The following is a 19956-nucleotide window of genomic DNA, read 5'->3' as shown; positions in this document are numbered from 1 at the left end:
TGCGGATATGGTGGACTTGGAGTCCTCCGTCCATTGAAGGATGTGTTGCACCTCCAACATTGCAAGGCGGCTGCGTGTCCCGCCTTGGTGATTGATGTAGGCAACCGCTGTCGCGTTGTCTGACTGGACTCGGATGTGCTTGCCCGCCAATAGGTGGTGAAAAGCTAGGAGAGCCAGAAGCACGGCTCTGGTTTCCAGCACATTGATCGAGAGGGCTGACTCGGACGGAGTCCAAGTGCCCTGTGCTCGGTGGTGGAGACATACCGCTCACCAGCCGGATAGACTGGCATCCGTGGTGAGAATCACCCAGGACGGAGCCAGGAAGGAGCGTCCCTGAGACAGAGAGAGGGGCCGAAGCCACCACTGAAGAGAGCTCCTGGTCTGTGGCGACAGAGCCACTAACCTGTGCAAGGAGGAAGGCCGCTTGTCCCAACAGCGGAGATTGTCCAGCTGCAGTGGACGCAGATGGAACTGGGCAAAGGGAACAGCCTCCATGGACGCCACCATTTGACCCAGCACCTGCATCAGGTGCCTGAGGGTATAACGGCGGGGCCTCAGCAGAGAGCGCACCACCAGTTGGAGGGACTGCTGTTTGATTAAAGGCAACTTCACAAGTGCCGGCAGAGTCTCGAACTGCATCCCTAGGTACGTGAGACTCTGGGTCGGAGTCAGAGTGGATTTGGGAAGATTGACAAGCCACCCGAATTGGGCTAGAGTGGCGAGAGTGAGCGAGACACTCCGCTGACAGTCTGCGCTGGATGAAGCACTAGAAGGTCGTCCAGGTAAGGAATCACTGCCAACCCCTGGAGGTGCAGAACCGCAACCACTGCTGCCATGACCTTGGTGAATACCCGAGGGGCCGTGGCTAACCCGAAGGGGAGAGCCACGAATTGGAAATGTTCCTCTCCGATTGCAAAACGTAGCCAACGCTGGTGTGAAACTGCAATTGGCACATGCAGATAGGCCTCTCTGATGTCGATGGATGCCAGGAAATCCCCTTGGGTCATTGAGGCAATGACTGACCGCAGAGACTCCATGCGAAAATGCCGCACCTGAACATGCTTGTTGAGAAGCTTGAGATCCAGGATGGGCCGGAAGGAACCGTCCTTTTTGGGGACTAGGAAGAGATTTGAGTAGAAACCTCTGAACCGTTCCCGGGCGGGAACCGGTACAATTACTCCGTTGGCTTGCAAGGATGCCACGGCCTGAGAGAAGGCGGCGGCCTTGGAGCAGGGGGGAGTTGACAGAAAAAATCTGTTTGGCGGGCTGGAAGAGAATTCTATCCTGTAGCCGTGGGAGATGATATCCCGCACCCACTGATCGGAGACGTGGTGAAACCACACGTCGCCAAAGTGGGAGAGCCTGCCACCGACTAAGGACGTTGCTGGCGCGGACAGATAGTCAAGAGGAGGCTGCTTTAGTGGCAGCAGCTCCTGCGGTCTTCTGAGGACGCGGCTTCGTGCGCCAGTTGGGATTTTGGTCCTTGGCTGAGTTAGTGGACGAGGCCGAGGGCTTAGAGGATGACCAGTTGGAGGAACGAAAGGAACGAAACCTCGACTGGTTCCTACCCTGGGCAGGTTTCCTGGTTTTAGTTTGTGGCATGGAAGTACTCTTCCCGCCAGTAGCTTCCTTAATAATTTCATCCAGTTGTTCGCCAAATAGCCTGGATCCCGCAAAAGGGAGCCCAGCAAGGTACTTCTTTGAAGAAGCATCTGCCTTCCACTCTCGAAGCCACAAGATCCTGCGGATAGCGAGGGAATTAGCTGAAGCCACCGCAGTACGGTGAGAAGCCTCCAGCATGGCAGACATGGCATAGGATGAAAAAGCTGAAGCTTGGGACGTTAAGGCAACCATTTCGGGCATAGATTCCCTGGAGAGGGAATGCATCTCCTCTAGAGAAGCAGAGATGGCCTTGAGAGCCCACACTGCTGCAAAAGATGGGGAGAACGAGGCCCCAGCCGCCTCATATACAGATTTGGCCAGAAGGTCAACCTGGCGGTCAGTGGCATCCTTAAGAGAGGTGCCATCAGCCACTGATACAACGGTCCGGGCTGAGAGTCTAGACACCGGGGGGTCTACCTTTGGTGAATGAGCCCACTCCTTGACCACCTCAGGTGGAAAGGGAAAACGGTCATCAGAACCACGCTTTGGGAAGCGGCCTAAAAACTGGAGTGGTTAAAGAACACACTCTTTGACCTCTTAGTCAAGGTAAACTGGTGCTTTTCTGCCAGAGAGGGTTGCTCCTCTGATACTGGCGGATTGAGATCCAGTACTGAATTAATGGACGCAATCAAATCACTAACATCTGAGTCACTTTCGGACAGATCAATGGGGCACATGGAATTAGCCTCCGAGCCCCCTGTAAAGGCATCCTCCTCGTCCTGCGAGTCAGCCTCTGAAAAAGAGACGCAGGACGAGGAAGGAGAGGGAGCCCTGCGTCTCCTCTTAGGAGGACGGGGTCTGGGACCAGATGAAGAATCCTCTGTGAGCTCCGGTCCTGAGAGAGCCCTAGCAGCAGAGGCACCCTGTGAAGGGGGCTGATGCATGTTCAGCAAAGTCCTGGACAGCTGTCCCATGGAGTCGGCAAAAGACTGGGAGATCGACCTAGATAAGGATTCTACCCAAGCCGGGGGTTCAGCCACAGGAGCCGGAGCAGCCGGAGAGACCACTGGGGGTGCGATTCCAGGCTGAGGCATCGTTAGGTTAGAGGAGGCATCACAATGTGGATAGGTGCTCGGTTCAGGCAGTAGGAGCTTACATGCAGTGCATACTGAATACAGCTTTGGAGCCTTGCTCCTCGTGTGAGACATGCTGCTGGAGTGGGGGCTCTGCCAGAGAATGACCCCCAGAGAGTATATACAGAGGTCCACAACCAAAGGTTGTGGCTTACCAGACCGCTGGAGCGGTGTTGTGTGCCCTCCAGATCCTGAAGCCCGGACCCCCAAGCACCTCAGCAGGGATGCTGCAGACCAGTGCTGATCGCAGGGAAAAACGCTGAGAAAATGGCCGCCGGAGCGAAGAGAGGGGGCGGAACTCACTCTGAGAGCGGGATCTGGAGGGCCATAGAGACTTACAGGGGAGGAGACATGTACCCAGTGAGGAGTGTCCCTCCCCTGTGCAGAACGGCCGCTGGGCGGAGCCACGCTGTCCCTCTGCATGAATGACATGCGAGGGCAGTGAAACCGAAAGTAGGCCTCCGGCGAAGCCGGGGCCTAAATTTGAGCTGTGCGGCCGGCAAGCAAGGCACCATCGGCGCGGTTCTCAGGCGACAGCCAGAGAACCCGCCGGAAATGTCCTAAAACTCACTCAGCATACTCTCCCACACCAATAAAGTACAGGGACCCCCAATATATAAACGTCTCAGGTACTTAGCTTGCTGAGACGCAGGGTTCCAAGTCCCTGGGGATGAGTGCTCCGGTCCAGCAGGATCCTGAAGGGCTGCGGATGGAGACCGGTCTCCTGCCAAGCATGGAGAACCGTGCTGGCTCCCACTTCAAGCCAGAGCCCAGGAGGGATGGTGAAGGAGCACGGCATGTAAGGCTCCAGCCTTGGAATCAACCTTAACAGCACCGCCGACACAGTGGGGTGAGAAGGGACATGCCGGGGGTCCAGGCTTGGACCCGCTTTTCTTCAAACTCTTTCCAAAAATCAGATGAGAATGCATGTGTGGATGTATGCATCCTGAACACAAAGCGATAAACTGGCTAGATCTGGTTCTCCAGGGGGTGTATAAGCTCAGAGGGAGGAGCTACACTTTTGAGTGTAGTACTTTGTGTGTCCTCCGGAGGCAGAAGCTATACACCCAATGTCTGGGTCTCCCATAGGAACGATAAAAAAAATGAAAAATCGTCTTATCGTGATGGGACTATAGGGAATTGTTCAGTCTACTGACATGTCTTCTTTAGGGAAGGTTAATATTTTGAGTAGAACAACAATTCTAGAGCATCTTTTAGTACAACTCTGCTTTATGCCGTTCCTCCTTTACTCCTCCTGGAAATGGATGAATAATTTGACAACTAGACATCACCATTCTACGTGTCACCAAGGTTGGCACTAATTACCTTGTGGGTGTTGTAGTTAAAGTGGCAAACCACAGTGTGCAGCCCGTGTGATTCCTGAGCGCGAATGGTATAAATGGCTGTCTGCGCTTTGGAGTCTTCATTTCAACTGGAAAGAGCAGAGAAAGAAATACATGAATTATACGGATACGTGTCCTATACGGCAGCGATCAAGGGAAACACAGGATTCTGCCTTTACAAGGGACATACATAAAAGTGAGATCAGACGTGGCCGACAAGTGCTCACACATGGGGAGATTTTACGGCCTGACCCAGCCACTGAGCCATGCAGCGTCCACATTAAGTGGTAACCTCCATGACTGGTGTTCAGTGGTGCACTAAGCCATACATATTCTTTTCAGAAGAAATAAAGTATTACATGCGAATAATCTTTCATGACTTAGATGGATGTAAAGGAGGGGCACGGATGACGTACCCACTTTAAAACCCTACAATAGCTGATGTGGAATGAGGAATAATGACGGGTGTATTTGAGCAGACACCCTGAGGCCACTTTATACATGTCCCCGTGATTTTCGTACTGTACCTCTAGCATAGACCTGATGTTCTAGGTTAGTCAGACTGGCTGTGCTTCTAGTTCTAAGGTAGGACAGAGGAAGGCCTGGCAGACAGGAAAGGAACAGTTAGAAAGGACGAAAAATGGAGGAAGGGAAACAGTGAGGAAGATAGCACATACATTGCACATGGGTTAGGAAAGAAACACAGTAAGAAGAGTGAGCACCGATCACGGAATCCTGGATATTCGGGGACGGTGTTCTACAAGACGTCAGAGAGGTGTGTGGGGAGCGTTACCCAAATCATTCATTCCGAAAAGAATTTGTGATGTTGGGGAGAGGCCGGGCTCACAATCTCTGTTCTAGTTCATCCCAAAGGTGCTGGATGGGGTTGACGTCCGGGCTTTGTGTCCTTCCACCAATTTCCCCCAACCATGCTTTGTGGATTGAGCAAAGTCATGCGGAATAGACAGATCCTCGCTTTTGGATCTTCCTCCAACTGATACCACAATGTCTTATATGCTGAAGCATTAAGATTTACCATCACTAAAACTAAGGGGCCGATGACAACCCCTAAAACATCCACATATTATTTCCCCCCCTTCCCAAACCTATATAGTGGGCACATTGCAGTCAGGCACATACATATTTTCCTGACATTCATCAAACCCAGACACATCCATCAGATGCCAGAATGACGTGTGATCCATCACTGGACAGAACACGTTTCCTCCACGATCCAGTGATGGTGGATTTGCACCGCTCAATCCAACACTTGGTATGGTGCTAGGTGATATATGGCTGCTGAAGCTGCTCGGCCACGAAGCTCCCGGCAGGGGCAGTGTTTGTGCTTTTCCCCGCTCCATCCAACGCTCGGCATGGTGCTTGGTGATGTACGGCTGCTGGAGCTGCTCAGCCATGAAGCTCCCGGTGGGCACAGTGTTGGTGCTGATGTTAGCAGTGGAGGTCTGGACTCTACAGTTATGGGGTCAGCAGCTTATTGGTGGCTTTTCTGCCCTCTGCTCCTATGCACTTGGCCCCCCGCTCTCTGTAACATTATGTGGTGTACACTTCGTGCCTAGGTTGTTGTGGTTCCTTCCATTTCTCAATGATATCAATCATAGGAAGATGAGGGAAGATTTAGGAAATAAGAAATGTTACACTGGTGGCTTCTACAGGACTGTGCCGGTATCCGTGAGATCTTTACCATCAGCAATTCTGTCACATGTTAGTAAAGCCAAACAGCATGGCAAGGGGGCCAGATGTTATACACTGGGGGCCAGATGTTATACACTGGGGGCCAGATGTTATACACTGGGGGCCAGATGTTATACACTGGGGGGAAAGGGGGCCAGATGTTATACACTGGGGGCCAGATGTTATACACTGGGGGAAAGGGGGCCAGATGTTATACACTGGGGGGGAAAGGGGGCCAGATGTTATACACTGGGGGGGAAAGGGGGCCAGATGCTATACACTGGGGGCCAGATGTTATACACTGGGGGCCAGATGTTATACACTGGGGGCCAGATGTTATACACTGGGGGGGAAAGGGGGCCAGATGTTATACACTGGGGGAAAGGGGGCCAGATGTTATACACTGGGGGGGAAAGGGGGCCAGATGCTATACACTGGGGGCCAGATGTTATACACTGGGGGGGAAAGGGGGCCAGATGTTATACACTGGGGGGGAAAGGGGGCCAGATGTTATACACTGGGGGCCAGATGTTATACACTGGGGGGAAAGGGGGCCAGATGTTATACACTGGGGGCCAGATGTTATACACTGGGGGGGAAAGGGGGCCAGATGTTATACACTGGGGGCCAGATGTTATACACTGGGGGGAAAGGGGGCCAGATGTTATACACTGGGGGCCAGATGTTATACACTGGGGGGAAAGGGGGCCAGATGTTATACACTGGGGGCCAGATGTTATACACTGGGGGCCAGATGTTATACACTGGGGGCCAGATGTTATACACTGGGGGGAAAGGGGGCCAGATGTTATACACTGGGGGCCAGATGTTATACACTGGGGGAAAGGGGGCCAGATGTTATACACTGGGGGGAAAGGGGGCCAGATGCTATACACTGGGGGCCAGATGTTATACACTGGGGGCCAGATGTTATACACTGGGGGGGAAAGGGGGCCAGATGTTATACACTGGGGGAAAGGGGGCCAGATGTTATACACTGGGGGGGAAAGGGGGCCAGATGTTATACACTGGGGGAAAGGGGGCCAGATGTTATACACTGGGGGGGAAAGGGGGCCAGATGCTATACACTGGGGGCCAGATGTTATACACTGGGGGGGAAAGGGGGCCAGATGTTATACACTGGGGGGGAAAGGGGGCCAGATGCTATACACTGGGGGCCAGATGTTATACACTGGGGGCCAGATGTTATACACTGGGGGGGAAAGGGGGCCAGATGTTATACACTGGGGGAAAGGGGGCCAGATGTTATACACTGGGGGGGAAAGGGGGCCAGATGCTATACACTGGGGGCCAGATGTTATACACTGGGGGGGAAAGGGGGCCAGATGTTATACACTGGGGGGGAAAGGGGGCCAGATGTTATACACTGGGGGCCAGATGTTATACACTGGGGGGAAAGGGGGCCAGATGTTATACACTGGGGGACAGATGTTATACACTAGGGGGGAAAGGGGGCCAGATGTTATATACTGGGGGCCAGATGTTATACACTGGGGGAAAGGGGGCCAGATGTTATACACTGGGGGGAAAGGGGGCCAGATGTTATACACTGGGGGCCAGATGTTATACACTGGGGGGGAAGGGGGCCAGATGTTATATACTGGGGGCCAGATGTTATACACTGGGGGGAAAGGGGGCCAGATGTTATACACTGGGGGCCAGATGTTATACACTGGGGGGGAAGGGGGCCAGATGTTATATACTGGGGGCCAGATGTTATACACTGGGGGGAAAGGGGGCCAGATGTTATACACTGGGGGCCAGATGTTATACACTGGGGGGGAAGGGGGCCAGATGTTATATACTGGGGGCCAGATGTTATACACTGGGGGGAAAGGGGGCCAGATGTTATACACTGGGGGCCAGATGTTATACACTGGGGGGAAAGGGGGCCAGATGTTATACACTGGGGGCCAGATGTTATACACTGGGGGGAAAGGGGGCCAGATGTTATACACTGGGGGCCAGATGTTATACACTGGGGGCCAGATGTTATACACTGGGGGCCAGATGTTATACACTGGGGGCCAGATGTTATACACTGGGGGGGAGAGGGGGCCAGATGTTATACACTGGGGGGGAAAGGGGGCCAGATGTTATACACTGGGGGGGAGAGGGGGCCAGATGTTATACACTGGGGGGAGAGGGGGCCAGATGTTATACACTGGGGGGGAGAGGGGGCCAGATGCTATACACTGGGGGCCAGATGTTATACACTGGGGGGGAAAGGGGGCCAGATGTTATACACTGGGGGGGAGAGGGGGCCAGATGTTATACACTGGGGGGGAGAGGGGGCCAGATGTTATACACTGGGGGGGAAAGGGGGCCAGATGTTATACACTGGGGGGGGAAAGGGGGCCAGATGTTATACACTGGGGGGGAGAGGGGGCCAGATGTTATACACTGGGGGGGAAAGGGGGCCAGATGTGATACACTGGGGGGAAAAGGGGGCCAGATGTTATACACTGGGGGGGAAAGGGGGCCAGATGTCATACATTGGGGGGGAAGGGGGCCAGATGTTATACACTGGGGGCAACGGGAATGAAAAAAGAAAAAAAAAAACAAAAAACAGGTTTTCCCTTTCTTATAGCCTTCATTGGGGGATACAGCAAACCATATGAAGGACTAACCACGGGAGAGTGGTCCCTGCATCCAATCGCCTTTAAGCAAATCTGCCCACAGTGGGGTGCTACAGACATTAGCCTGAAGGCATCCAGACACAATCACAAGGTGCCCTGGTTTGCATTCAGACCTTATGACACTAGCAGTTGCATGTAAAATATAAAAGCACGGTCTAATAGGGCGCTAAGGAGGCCACAGTGTTGGGTTATTTTTATAGAATTTATTACTATCAGCCACATCCACCTGATGAAGATATTGTATATATAGAAACGCATTGTGGCTGATAGAAAGCAATACATTCTATAAAAATAACCCAACACTGTGGCCTCCTTAGCACCCTATTAGACCGTGCTTTTATATTTTACTGTTGATTATTCCCCCTGTGGGTTCACAGCAAGAGCTGCTTAGCACGGAGGTCAGATAATACCAGTGACGCCCAGCGATCTGTCACGTGACCAGATTTCCAGGAACTCGCTTCACTAGATGGACATTGTGAGCTAGCAGGCTGGAAGAGCACCAACATTATACTCCCGTCTTTCACCGTGGTTGTGCGAGGGCTGCACAACCACACCAGGTGAGCAGTTTCTATTATTCTACCCACCGCTATCTCCCAGACCGTTCACATGTGCTCCTTGTTTAATTTTATATTCTAGCAGTTGCATGTGAAACTCTGATGATTCCTTGGTCTCAGTTTTCCCCTCCTTATCGGTTTCTGTCTCTACCACCAAATCAGCGCAAGATGATTAAGTTAGACGTCATCTCCGTTATTCTTGTGGCCCCGGACTGGCTACGAAAATTATATGTGGAAGTGGTCACCCTTCTCTCAGACGTTTTGTGGAGACTTCCAGATAGACATAACCTACATTCTCAAGGTCCTCTCTCCTACCTGAATTCTCAGTCACTCAATTTAACAGGGTTGGTTATTGAACTAATATTTCAAAAATCTTCAGGTTTTTCTGATCATGCCACCATCAAGGCTCGGAAGACATCCGTGTCTCGTATTACCACCACACCTGGAGGCCCTCCTTCAGCTGGTGCGAATCTCATGAAGCCTTTCCTATGTTTTTTTTGTCTACCTTCCTTTCTTGCCTCCTTCAGTCAACGCTTGAGTCTGGTTTAAGGTCCAGTCACACTAAGCAACTTACCAGCGATCCCAACAACGATAGGGATCGCTGGTAAGTTGCTAGGAGGTTGCTGGTGAGCTGTCACACTGCGACGCTCCAGCGATCCCACCAGCAACCTGACCTGGCAGGGATCGCTGGAGCGTGGCTACACGAGTTGCTGGTGAGCTCACCAGCAACCAGTGACCAGCCCCCAGTCTCCTAGTTACAGCACACATCAGGTTAATTAACCCGATGTGTGCTGCAGCTAAATGTGCACAGAGCAGGGAGCAGCGCACACTGCTTAGTGCTGGCTCCTTGCTCTCCTAGTTACAGCACACATCGGGTTAATTGCCTGATGTGTGCTGCAGCTATCTGTGCACAGAGCAGGAGCCGGCAGCACAGGCAGTGAGAGCGGAGGAGTCTGGTATCAAAGGTAAATATCGGGTAACCAAGGACAGGGCTTCTTGGTTACCCGATGTTTACATTAGTTACCAGCCTCAGCAGAAGCCGGCTCCTGCTCACTGCACATTAGTTGTTGCTGTCTCGCTGTCACACACAGCGATCTGTGCTTCACAGCAGGACAGCAACAACTAAAAAATGGCCCAGGACATTCAGCAACAACCAACGACCTCACAGCAGGGGCCAGGTTGTTGCTGGATGTCACACACAGCAACATCGCTAGCAACGTCACAAAAGTTGTTCGTTACCAGCGATGTTGCTAGCGATGTTGCTTAGTGTGACGGGGCCTTTAGACCTAACCTCTCTCAAGGAGAGAAAGAAGCTTACGATTGTGGCTGGATGCTATCAAGTCAACGTCTGGAGAGCCCCAAAGAATGCAGGCAGATTCCATAGAAGACAATTGGCTGTAGAGACCACCGTCCCGTGGTTAATCCTTTGCTACTTAGGCTATGTGCACACGGTGCGTTTTTCTCGGCGTTTTTGCGCGTTTTTCGGGTGCGTTTTTGGCCTCAAAACTGCATGACTTTGCTTCCCCAGCAAAGTCTATGAGTTTTCATTTTTGCTGTCCCCACACAGCGTTTTTTTTTCAGCTGCGTTTTTGTGGTGACCACAAAAACGCAGCATGTCAATTATTCCCGCGTTTTTCACTGCGCTTTTCATCCATTGAGTTCAATGGGATGTTGAAAGACGCAATGAGAAACGCAAATAGCTGCGTTTTGGTGCGTTTCTAAGACCAAAAACGCAGCTATAAACGCAGGAGGTGGGTAGTAAAGTGACGTGTACAGGAAGAGGATTCCTTCTGTCAGTATATACAGAAGCGTGAATCCTCCCGGTACCGTCACCGCTGCGTCCACCTCCCGTCCTGTGCATGTATGCTGCCGTGCGGCGCCATGTACAGGCAGGAGGTGGAAGCGGCTGCGAAAACAAAAGTTAACAGTAGAAAAAAAAAAAAAAAAGTTATACTCACCTGTCTGCAGACTCCCGGTGCCATGCCCGCTCCCATCTCCTCTCACGGTATCGCCACCCCCGCTCCGGCTGTGTGCAGACGGCCGGGAACCCTCCGATGGATGCAGGACCTGGCGATGGATCACCTGATGCAGTCACCTGACGCATCAGCTGATCGAGTCTCGGGCTGACGCGGGCGCCCGGCCGGTATCAGCGGATGCGTCAGGAGACTTCATCCCTGATTACCGACAGCTGCTGCAGCGATCGGACGGGATCAGACTCCCGCCCCATCGCTGCAGGAGCTGCCGGTAATCGGTAATCAGCACATAAGTGAGTATTATTATTTTTTTTTTTTTTTTTCTACTGATGCATCTGCTGATTGTATAAAAGCAGATTATACAATCAGCTGATGTGTGATGTGATTCAGGCACTTGAACCTGACACATCATCTGATCGCTTTGCCTTCCAGCAAACCGATCAGATGATATTGGATCCGGATTGGACGGCGCGGGACCCTGACCCAGGATTACTGCGGAGGGGGGGCTTCTTATTTCAATAAAGATGGAGTCACTAATTGTGTTGTGTTTTATTTCTAATAAAAATATTTTTCTGTGTTGTGTTTTTTTTTATCTTTACTAGAAATTCATGGTGGCCATGTATAATATTGGCGTGACACCATGAATTTCGGGCTTAGGGCCAGCTGATAATATACAGCTAGCCCTAACCCCATTATTACCCGGCGAGCCACCCGTCACCAGGGCAGCTGGAAGAGTTGGATACAGCGCCAGAAGATGGCGCTTCTATGAAAGCGCCAATTTCTGGGGTGGCTGCGGGACTGCAATTCACAGCGGGGGTGCCCAGACAGCATGGGCACCCTGCACTGTGGATTCCAATCCCCAGCTGCCTAGTTGTACCCGGCTGGACTCAAAAATGGGGCGAAGCCCACGTCATTTTTTTTTTAAATTATTTCATGAAATTCATGAAGTAATTAAAAAAAAAAAAAGGGCTTCTCTATATTTTTGGTTCCCAGCCGGTACAAATAGGCAGCTGGGGGTTGGGGGCAGCCCGTACCTGCCTGCTGTACCCGGCTAGCATACAAAAATATGGCGAAGCCACGTCATTTTTTTTTTTTTGGGGGGGGCAAAGAAATCCTGCATACAGTCCTGGAAGGAGGATGCTGAGCCTTGTAGTTCGACAGCTGCTGTCTGCTCTCCTGCATACACTATTGGATGGAGGATGCTGAGCCTTGTAGTTCGACAGCTGCTGTCTGCTCTCCTGCATACACTATTGGATCGAGGATGCTGAGCCTTGTAGTTCTGCAGCTGTCTGCTCTTCTGCATACACTAGTGGAGAATGAAGAACACATTGAAGAAGGAAATGACATCAGACCTTTTTTTTTTTTTTTGTTCACTGATAAAAAACGCATAAGGACGCAGTGAGCAAAAACGCAGCAAAACGCAGCAAAAAAACGCACCAAATCGCGGCAAAACACGTGCGTTTTTTGCCGCGTTTTTTCGACGCAGGTGCGTTTTTGTGCGTTTTTAGCGGCCAAAAACGCACAAAAACGCAGCGTCAAAAAAAACGCAGCGTGTGCACATAGCCTTAGGAAGTCTCATGGTTAATAGAGTACCCCCAATAAAGTGACTGAGAGACCTGAGGTCAAGAATTAAGATGTGTGTCCAGATACTTTTGTCTGTATAGTATATATGTGACTCTATGAGAACAGCTCATGTACTGTGCCCCTAAGCACTGACATGAGCACAGAACATCCTTAAAGTATCAATGGAAGTTATATATTGTTATATTGACCAATAACAGAAGGCGTAGTCATCCATTCTGTCCTTTATCATTTATAGTAAACTGGTGTCAAATGATGTTCCTATATAGAAATAATTTACTCACTTGGCCCAATGCACGGAGGGTCCACAGAAGAACCCAACCACTCCTCATTTCCGGTTTCTATTGTGGCCTCCTTATCTTGTTTGCAGTAATCGGCCATCCAGGACTCCTTAGTGTTCACATATTGTTCTACGAGGCACCAAGAAAACACAATGAATAAGAGACAGATATACTGTACCAGTGAATATAATTCTATATAATGACATGTGTAGAAGACGGAAGAGGGCAACAGAAGGGATGCGCGTTCCAATTCTTAAAAGGGAATGGTCACCCTATATGTTGAGCTGATTTTGGAGATTCCTTTTGTTGGAAACCACTGACGTTTGATATTGCATACAGCAAAAAAAATAAAACCTTAACTTTCCAAGGTATACCAGTCCAACAATCTTTTGGACTATTTCAAGTGAATTGGAGCCTTTACACCTGTTCACCGTATGTGTAAGTGTGACGGCTACTTACCGATTAACACCGAGGTGACATTGATGTCCAAACGCTGTTTAGCCTTCAGATCAACTTTCAGACGGGAAGGATGGAGACGGCTCGCTTCTTGCTGCTGCCAGGATATGGAGCAAGGCCACGGCTCCACAAACGGTTCCCAGCCTTAAATAAAAAATGAATATTAAATCAGAAGGATAGGAAGGGCAGAATTTCAATGGCTGATTGTGTTTACAAACAACAACCAACGAGAAGTCGGACAGGATCTATGTGACTGTAGAGTTTGCACCTAGATAGGATAGGGGATAACTAGTGATGAGCGGGCACTACCATGCTCGGGTGCTCAGTACTCGTTTCTAGTGATGAGCGAGCACTACCATGCTCGGGTGCTCGGTACTCGTAACTAGTGATGAGCGGGCACTACCATACTCAGGTGCTCAGTACTCGTAACTAGTGATGAGCGGGCACTACCATGCTCTCGGGTGCTCTGTACTCGTAACTAGTGATGAGCGAGCACTACCATGCTCAGGTGCACAGTACTCGTAACTAGTGATGAGCAGGCACTACCATACTCAGGTGCTCAGTACTCGTAACTAGTGAAGAGCGAGCACTACCATGCTCGGGTGCTCAGTACTGGTAACTAGTGATGAGCGAGCACTACCATGCTCGGGTGCTCAGTACTCGTAACTAGTGATGAGTGGACACTACCATGCTCGGGTGCTCTGTACTCGTAACTAGTGATGAGCGGGCACTACCATGCTCGGGTGCTCTGTACTCGTAACTAGTGATGAGCGGGCACTACCATACTCCGGTGCACAGTACTCGTAACTAGTGATGAGCGGGCTCTACCATGCTCGGGTGCTCTGTACTTGTATCTAGTGATGAGCGGGCTCTACCATGCTCTGGTGCTCAGTACTCGTAACTAGTGATGAGCGGGCACTACCATGCTCGGGTGCTCAGTACTCGTAACTAGTGATGAGCGGGCACTACCATGCTCGGGTGCTCAGTACTGGTAACTAGTGATGAGCGGGTACTACCATGATTGGTACTCGAAACAAGTGATGAGCGGGCACTACCATGCTCGGTGCTTGTAATGTGCAGTTTGATGCTCAGATGGGCGTAACTCGTTTACAGAGTATAATGGAAATCAATGGTGAACTTGAACATTTTTCCTCGAAGATTTTCTGGCTAAATGCTCGAGTTTCCCATTGCGTTCAATTATACTTGGTAAACGAGTCGCGCTGATTCGAGCATCAAATTGCTTGTTACGAGTACTCAGCACGGCAGTGCTCGCTCCTCACTAGTGATAACTTGTTGAAATATGGGGAAATGCCACTGCTATCGTGTTTCCCCGAAAGTAAGACCCTGTCTTACATTAATTTTACCCCAAAAAGTCCCACCCTGTCTTACTTTCAGGGGAGGTCTTAGCCGAAAAAAAATGACAATTTCTTTTTAACCAATAAATTAACATTTATTAACATGCTGAAGAGTCGGTCATCACCAAACAGTAGAATAAAACAAATGTAGCGTATCAAGAATATCTTGTTACTACCGCATTACCGTATGACGGTATTTCCATGTATAACATGTAAAACAACGAACTAACAACAACAAACAGTCTGAATGAGTTATACCCCATAACAGTGCCGTATCCCACTGCACATAGCCCCATACCCCATAACAGTGCCGTATCCCACTGCACATAGCCCCATACCCCATAACAGTGCCGTATCCCACTGCACACAGCCCCATAACCCATAACAGTGCCGTATCCCACTGCACATAGCCCCATACCCCATAACAGTGCCGTATCCCACTGCACATAGCCCCATACCCCATAACAGTGCCGTATCCCACTGCACACAGCCCCATACCCCATAACAGTGCCGTATCCCACTGCACACAGCCCCATACCCCATAACAGTGCCGTATCCCACTGCACATAGCCCCATACCCCATAACAGTGCCGTATCCCACTGCACACAGCCCCATACCCCATAACAGTGCCGTATCCCACTGCACACAGCCCCATACCCCATAACAGTGCCGTATCCCACTGCACACAGCCCCACACCCCATAACAGTGCCGTATCCCACTGCACACAGCCCCATACCCTATACAGTACATGTTTCCCTACTTGGTTTTTAAATGCTGGACGTTTTCCTCTGCGGTGCGGCTGTGGGTGCGGAAGGCCTGTGCTGCAGGGAACGCTGTGCCAATCAGCAGGGAAACAGCGGTGACGTGGGGCTGGGGCGGCCAATTACAGCCCGAGCTGCTGGACCAATCAGCGCTCAAGCCGGGGGCCGGCGGTGACGTGGGGAGCAGGGGCGGCCAATGAGCTGTTGAGCTGGGCGGATTGCGGGGTTAACACGGCGAGTTAACCCCATGAGCGCTGGACCCGCCCAGCTGCACCTGAGGACACCTCTGGAGCCTGGGGACCCAATGGGGGACAGCGGCGGCCCAAAGGTAAGGGCCTTACATTTAACAGCGGCCCCCCAACCCTGCCTTACATTCGGGGGAGGCCTTACATTGAAGGACCCCCCCGTAACCCCCACCCTGTTTTACTTTCGGGGGGGGTCCTACTTTCGGGGAAACAGTTTTAGAAGTTACCCTTATAAATGGAGTGGGGAGGGGGGGGGGTCAAGGCTGCACACCACTGTTCCATTCACTGTCTTTAGAACGGCCAGAGTTGTCCAAGAACAGCAAATACAAGGTACATCAGATAAAATAATATACCTGATAGTTCACGATTGTAGTAATCCCCCGAGAGTGTGAATTCTGCAGATCCATCAGGATTGGACACCAAATGCTGGAAAAAGTTCAGCCCTACAAAAACAACAAAAAATACAGAGGCACAATACATCATTTTTTTTCATCACCTTAGGAGGATATGAACCTGCAGTCATTTGATCGCTTATACTACAAATATGGCAATACCATAGTATGGAGGTATATAGGGAACTCGTGGTTGTCCCAGGGGGATTAACATGGCATGTACGGAGCTGTCCATGACTGCCATGGTAAGCCATCCATTCTCTATGAATGTATTAATAAGCCTGTATTTAATGATAAGGGTTATCTAGTCAAATCTCGACGAAAATAACGCAATATTAATGGGTATACAGAAAACCTTGCAGCAATCATACTGACGTGAGAAGGTGATCTCTGCCAGGGGGACATCACAGTCCATGCAGTCGTCAATGAAACAGATGCACACACTGTCTGCCTTCAGCTCCACTCCAGATATCCATCGTACGGCTCCACTTCCACCATTGGTCTTGGGCTTCAGAGGCTCGGCGTTCTTAAATAACCACGTAGCAGCTTTGTTTAGTTGACCTTATGGGGGTGAAAAAAACAAAAAGTTTCAGGATCGGCACAAAGCAGACACATGCAGTACAGGAGAAAATAAAATGGAGCGCAGTATGCCTTCCATTAGGACACATGGACATCAGAAAAAGGAGCGTAGTATAATGAAAGTCGAACCCTGAAAACAAGCAGGATGTAATTCCCTAAGATAGTAATATTCTCAGAAAGTCTCCTATTTAGTTGTGGAAGATATATTATATAAAGTTTGTAGTCTATAGTTTGCCCATTGATCAACCACATCAATAAATCATCGACGGTTGTTCAGGCTGTTGTCTTGGCCTATACATTCCATAGATCTCAATCTGATTGATCATTAATGGCAGAGGTCCCCAACCTTTCTGACTTTGAGAGCCACATTCAGCTCTTGGAGGGTCGTGAACCACATTCTGCTTCCAACCCCAGAGTCATGACACGCAGAGCCCCCATTACTGGTATAACAGCCAAAGCTTTTCCACCAAAATCCCACCAAGGCAGTATACCAAGATTCAGGGGTCCCATAATACCCTAGTTTAGAATTCATGCATCAAATCACAACTTACTCAGCTTCAGACGCACCCTAAAGACGCATCTTTTTAGGGCGGCCTATCACACTCCCTAATCAGATTCGATTCACATAGTCCCTCTACAACCTCTCACAACATAGCTCCACATCAAACTCCATGGCACCCAAAGGCATCTCAAGGCTCGGGCCCACTGGTCCAGGAAACCATTATCCAGCCCCATTTCCGTGAGATGGTTGGATTGTCATTGTAAATAAGCACTTGAACCTTGCCTCTCCCCCCATCTCATTGTAGATTGTAAGCTCTCACGAGCAGGGTTGTATTTTTTTCCCCTCTAAATATTGTATTTCTATAACTGTTACTTGTTTGTATATGATCCTCCTGAATTGTAAAGCGCTACGGAATATGTTGGCGCTATAGAAATAAAGATTATTATTATTATTATTATTATTATTATCAAGCGTTCCCACCAAACTGTCACATCCAGCTTCAAAAACTACCTCTAACAGGTAGTATCAATCTGTCTCCAGCTCACCAGACTTAGAGGACAAACCACCAGGATATTCCTATATAAACTAAGGCCAGTGCTATACTGGCGCTATCATGCTGATTCCATACATACCTTTAGTTGTGAGATCGGATCTATACGTTCTGAAATATAGGCAAGTAAAGTTTGGGAAATGCACTGTTATTTAATGATAGGTGCAACAGAATATCTAATAGGTGGGTCGGTTATTGCTAGTTATTCCCACCCCTGTCTGCTGCCTGTCTTTCCCTCCTTCCCGCCTCCCTCTGTAATAAGAGACAGGGGGAGGAAGAAGGACAGGGGGGAGGAAGGACAGGGGGAAAAAGGACAGGCAGGCAGACAGTGGCGGGAATAACTAGCAAAATCTGACCCACCTATTATATATTCTGTAGCTGCTATCAAACAAGTAACAGTGCATTTCACAAACTTTACTTGCCTATATTTCAGAGAGTTATAAACAAAAAGAACACACAGGAAAAAAGGTTGCATTTTTATCGTGATACATACGATAATATTAGTGGAAATCTCCTATATAGTGCAACCATTGACTACATATCCATATTGGACAAATCGCATAATGGAAATGTGACAGGAGAGAGGAAAAACGATCAAACGTCCATAAGGTGAAAAAAAAGAGAATTTTGTTACTTACCGTAAATTCTTTTTCTTATAGTTCCGTATTGGGAGACCCAGACCATGGGTGTTTAGCTTCTGCCTCCTGAGGACACACAAAGTACTACACTTAAAAGTGTAGCTCCTCCCTCTGAGCTTATACACCCCCTGGTAGCCAGTCCTAGCCAGTTTAGTGCAAAAGCTGAAGGAGAATAGCCACCCACAAGTAGAACCGAGTAAGAACCGGAACAACCGGAGACTCTGTCCACGACAACAGCCGGTGATAACACACGGAACAAGAAAATTGCCAACAGGCAACAGGGAGGGAGCTGGGTCTCCCAATACGGAACTATAAGAAAAAGAATTTACGGTAAGTAACAAAATTCTCCTTTTCTTTATCGTTCCTTTGGGAGACCCAGACCATGGGACGTTCCAAAGCTGTCCCTGGGTGGGAATAAACAGAAAAAACTAAGAAGTAGGCGGAGCCTAACTGCACAAGTGGGAGACAGCCGCCTGAAGGATGCGTCTGCCCAAGCTCGCATCTGCCGAAGCATGAGCATGCACTTGGTAGTGCTTCGAAAAGGTATGCAGGCTAGTCCAAGTGGCAGCCTGACAGATTTGTTGAGCCGTAGCCTGGTGCCTAAAAGCCCAAGAGGCACCGACAGCTCTGGTCGAGTGTGCTTTGATCCCCGGCGGGGGAGGCACCTGAGTACTCTGGTAGGCGTCCGAATTGGTCGATCTAATCCAACGGGCCAAGGTCGGCTTAGAAGCAGAGAGACCCTTGCGCCGCCCTGTGGTTAGCACAAAAAGAGAGGTGCACCGCCTAAGCTCAGCGGTGCGAGACACATAGATCCGGAGAGCACGCACCAGATCTAGAGTATGCAGCGCTTTCTCAAAGCGATGAACAGGGGCCGGACAGAAGGAAGGCAAGGAAATATCCTGGTTAAGGTGGAAGGGAGAGACCACCTTAGGAAGAAAGTCCGGGGTCGGACGGAGAACTACCTTGTCTTGGTGAAAAACCAAAAAAGGTGACTCCGAGGAGAGCGCAGCCAAATCAGAGACTATCCTGAGAGAAGTTATGGCAACTAGAAAGGCCACCTTTTGAGAAAGACGATACAAAGAAACCTCCTTAAGGGGCTCGAAAGGGGGTTTCTGCAATACCGTGAGGACCAAGTTAAGGTCCCAGGGATCCAAGGGCCGCCGATAAGGCGGAATGATGTGAAGCGCACCTTGCATGAAGGTGCGGACCTGAGCCAGCCGGGCGAGACGCCGCTGGAACAGCACTGATAGAGCTGAGACTTGTCCCTTGAGAGAGTTGAGGGACAGTCCTAGCTGCAGACCGGACTGTAAAAAAGACAGAAGGGTCGGCAACGAGAATGGCCAAGGAGAAAGGCCGGAAGAGCGACACCAGGACAGGAAAATTTTTCAAGTCCTGTGATAGATCTTGACGGAGGAAGACTTACGGGCCCGAGTCATAGTGGAGATGACTTCAGGAGGAATACCAGAAGCCGTCAAAATCCAGGACTCAAGGGCCACGCCGTTAATTTGAGTGCCGCAGAATTCGGGCGGAAAAACGGACCTTGCGAGAGCAGGTCTGGACGGTCCGGAAGATGTGCAATGAGGATGACTCGACGGCCCTCCATTCTGATCTTGCGCAGGACTCTGGGCAAGAGAGCTAGAGGGGGAAACACGTAGGA

The 19956-nt window shown here is 50.2% G+C and overlaps 1 protein-coding gene across 1 annotated transcript in view; it reads right to left on the bottom strand.

Annotated features, from left to right (window-relative positions):
• The window catches only part of VPS13D (vacuolar protein sorting 13 homolog D), a 497408-nt gene that overhangs the window by 241015 nt on the left and 236437 nt on the right, over positions 1 to 19956 (bottom strand). Inside the window, 6 exon segments of the mRNA XM_075327411.1 lie at positions 4062 to 4167; positions 4606 to 4680; positions 12823 to 12948; positions 13279 to 13419; positions 15992 to 16081; positions 16406 to 16591. Of these exon segments, the coding sequence (XP_075183526.1) occupies positions 4062 to 4167; positions 4606 to 4680; positions 12823 to 12948; positions 13279 to 13419; positions 15992 to 16081; positions 16406 to 16591 (724 nt within the window).

This window comes from Anomaloglossus baeobatrachus, chromosome 11 (genome assembly GCF_048569485.1).
Source record: "Anomaloglossus baeobatrachus isolate aAnoBae1 chromosome 11, aAnoBae1.hap1, whole genome shotgun sequence".
NCBI classification, from domain to species: domain Eukaryota; kingdom Metazoa; phylum Chordata; class Amphibia; order Anura; family Aromobatidae; genus Anomaloglossus; species Anomaloglossus baeobatrachus.
Note: the sequence above shows the minus strand (reverse complement) of the source record. Positions and strands in the feature narration are given on the sequence as shown.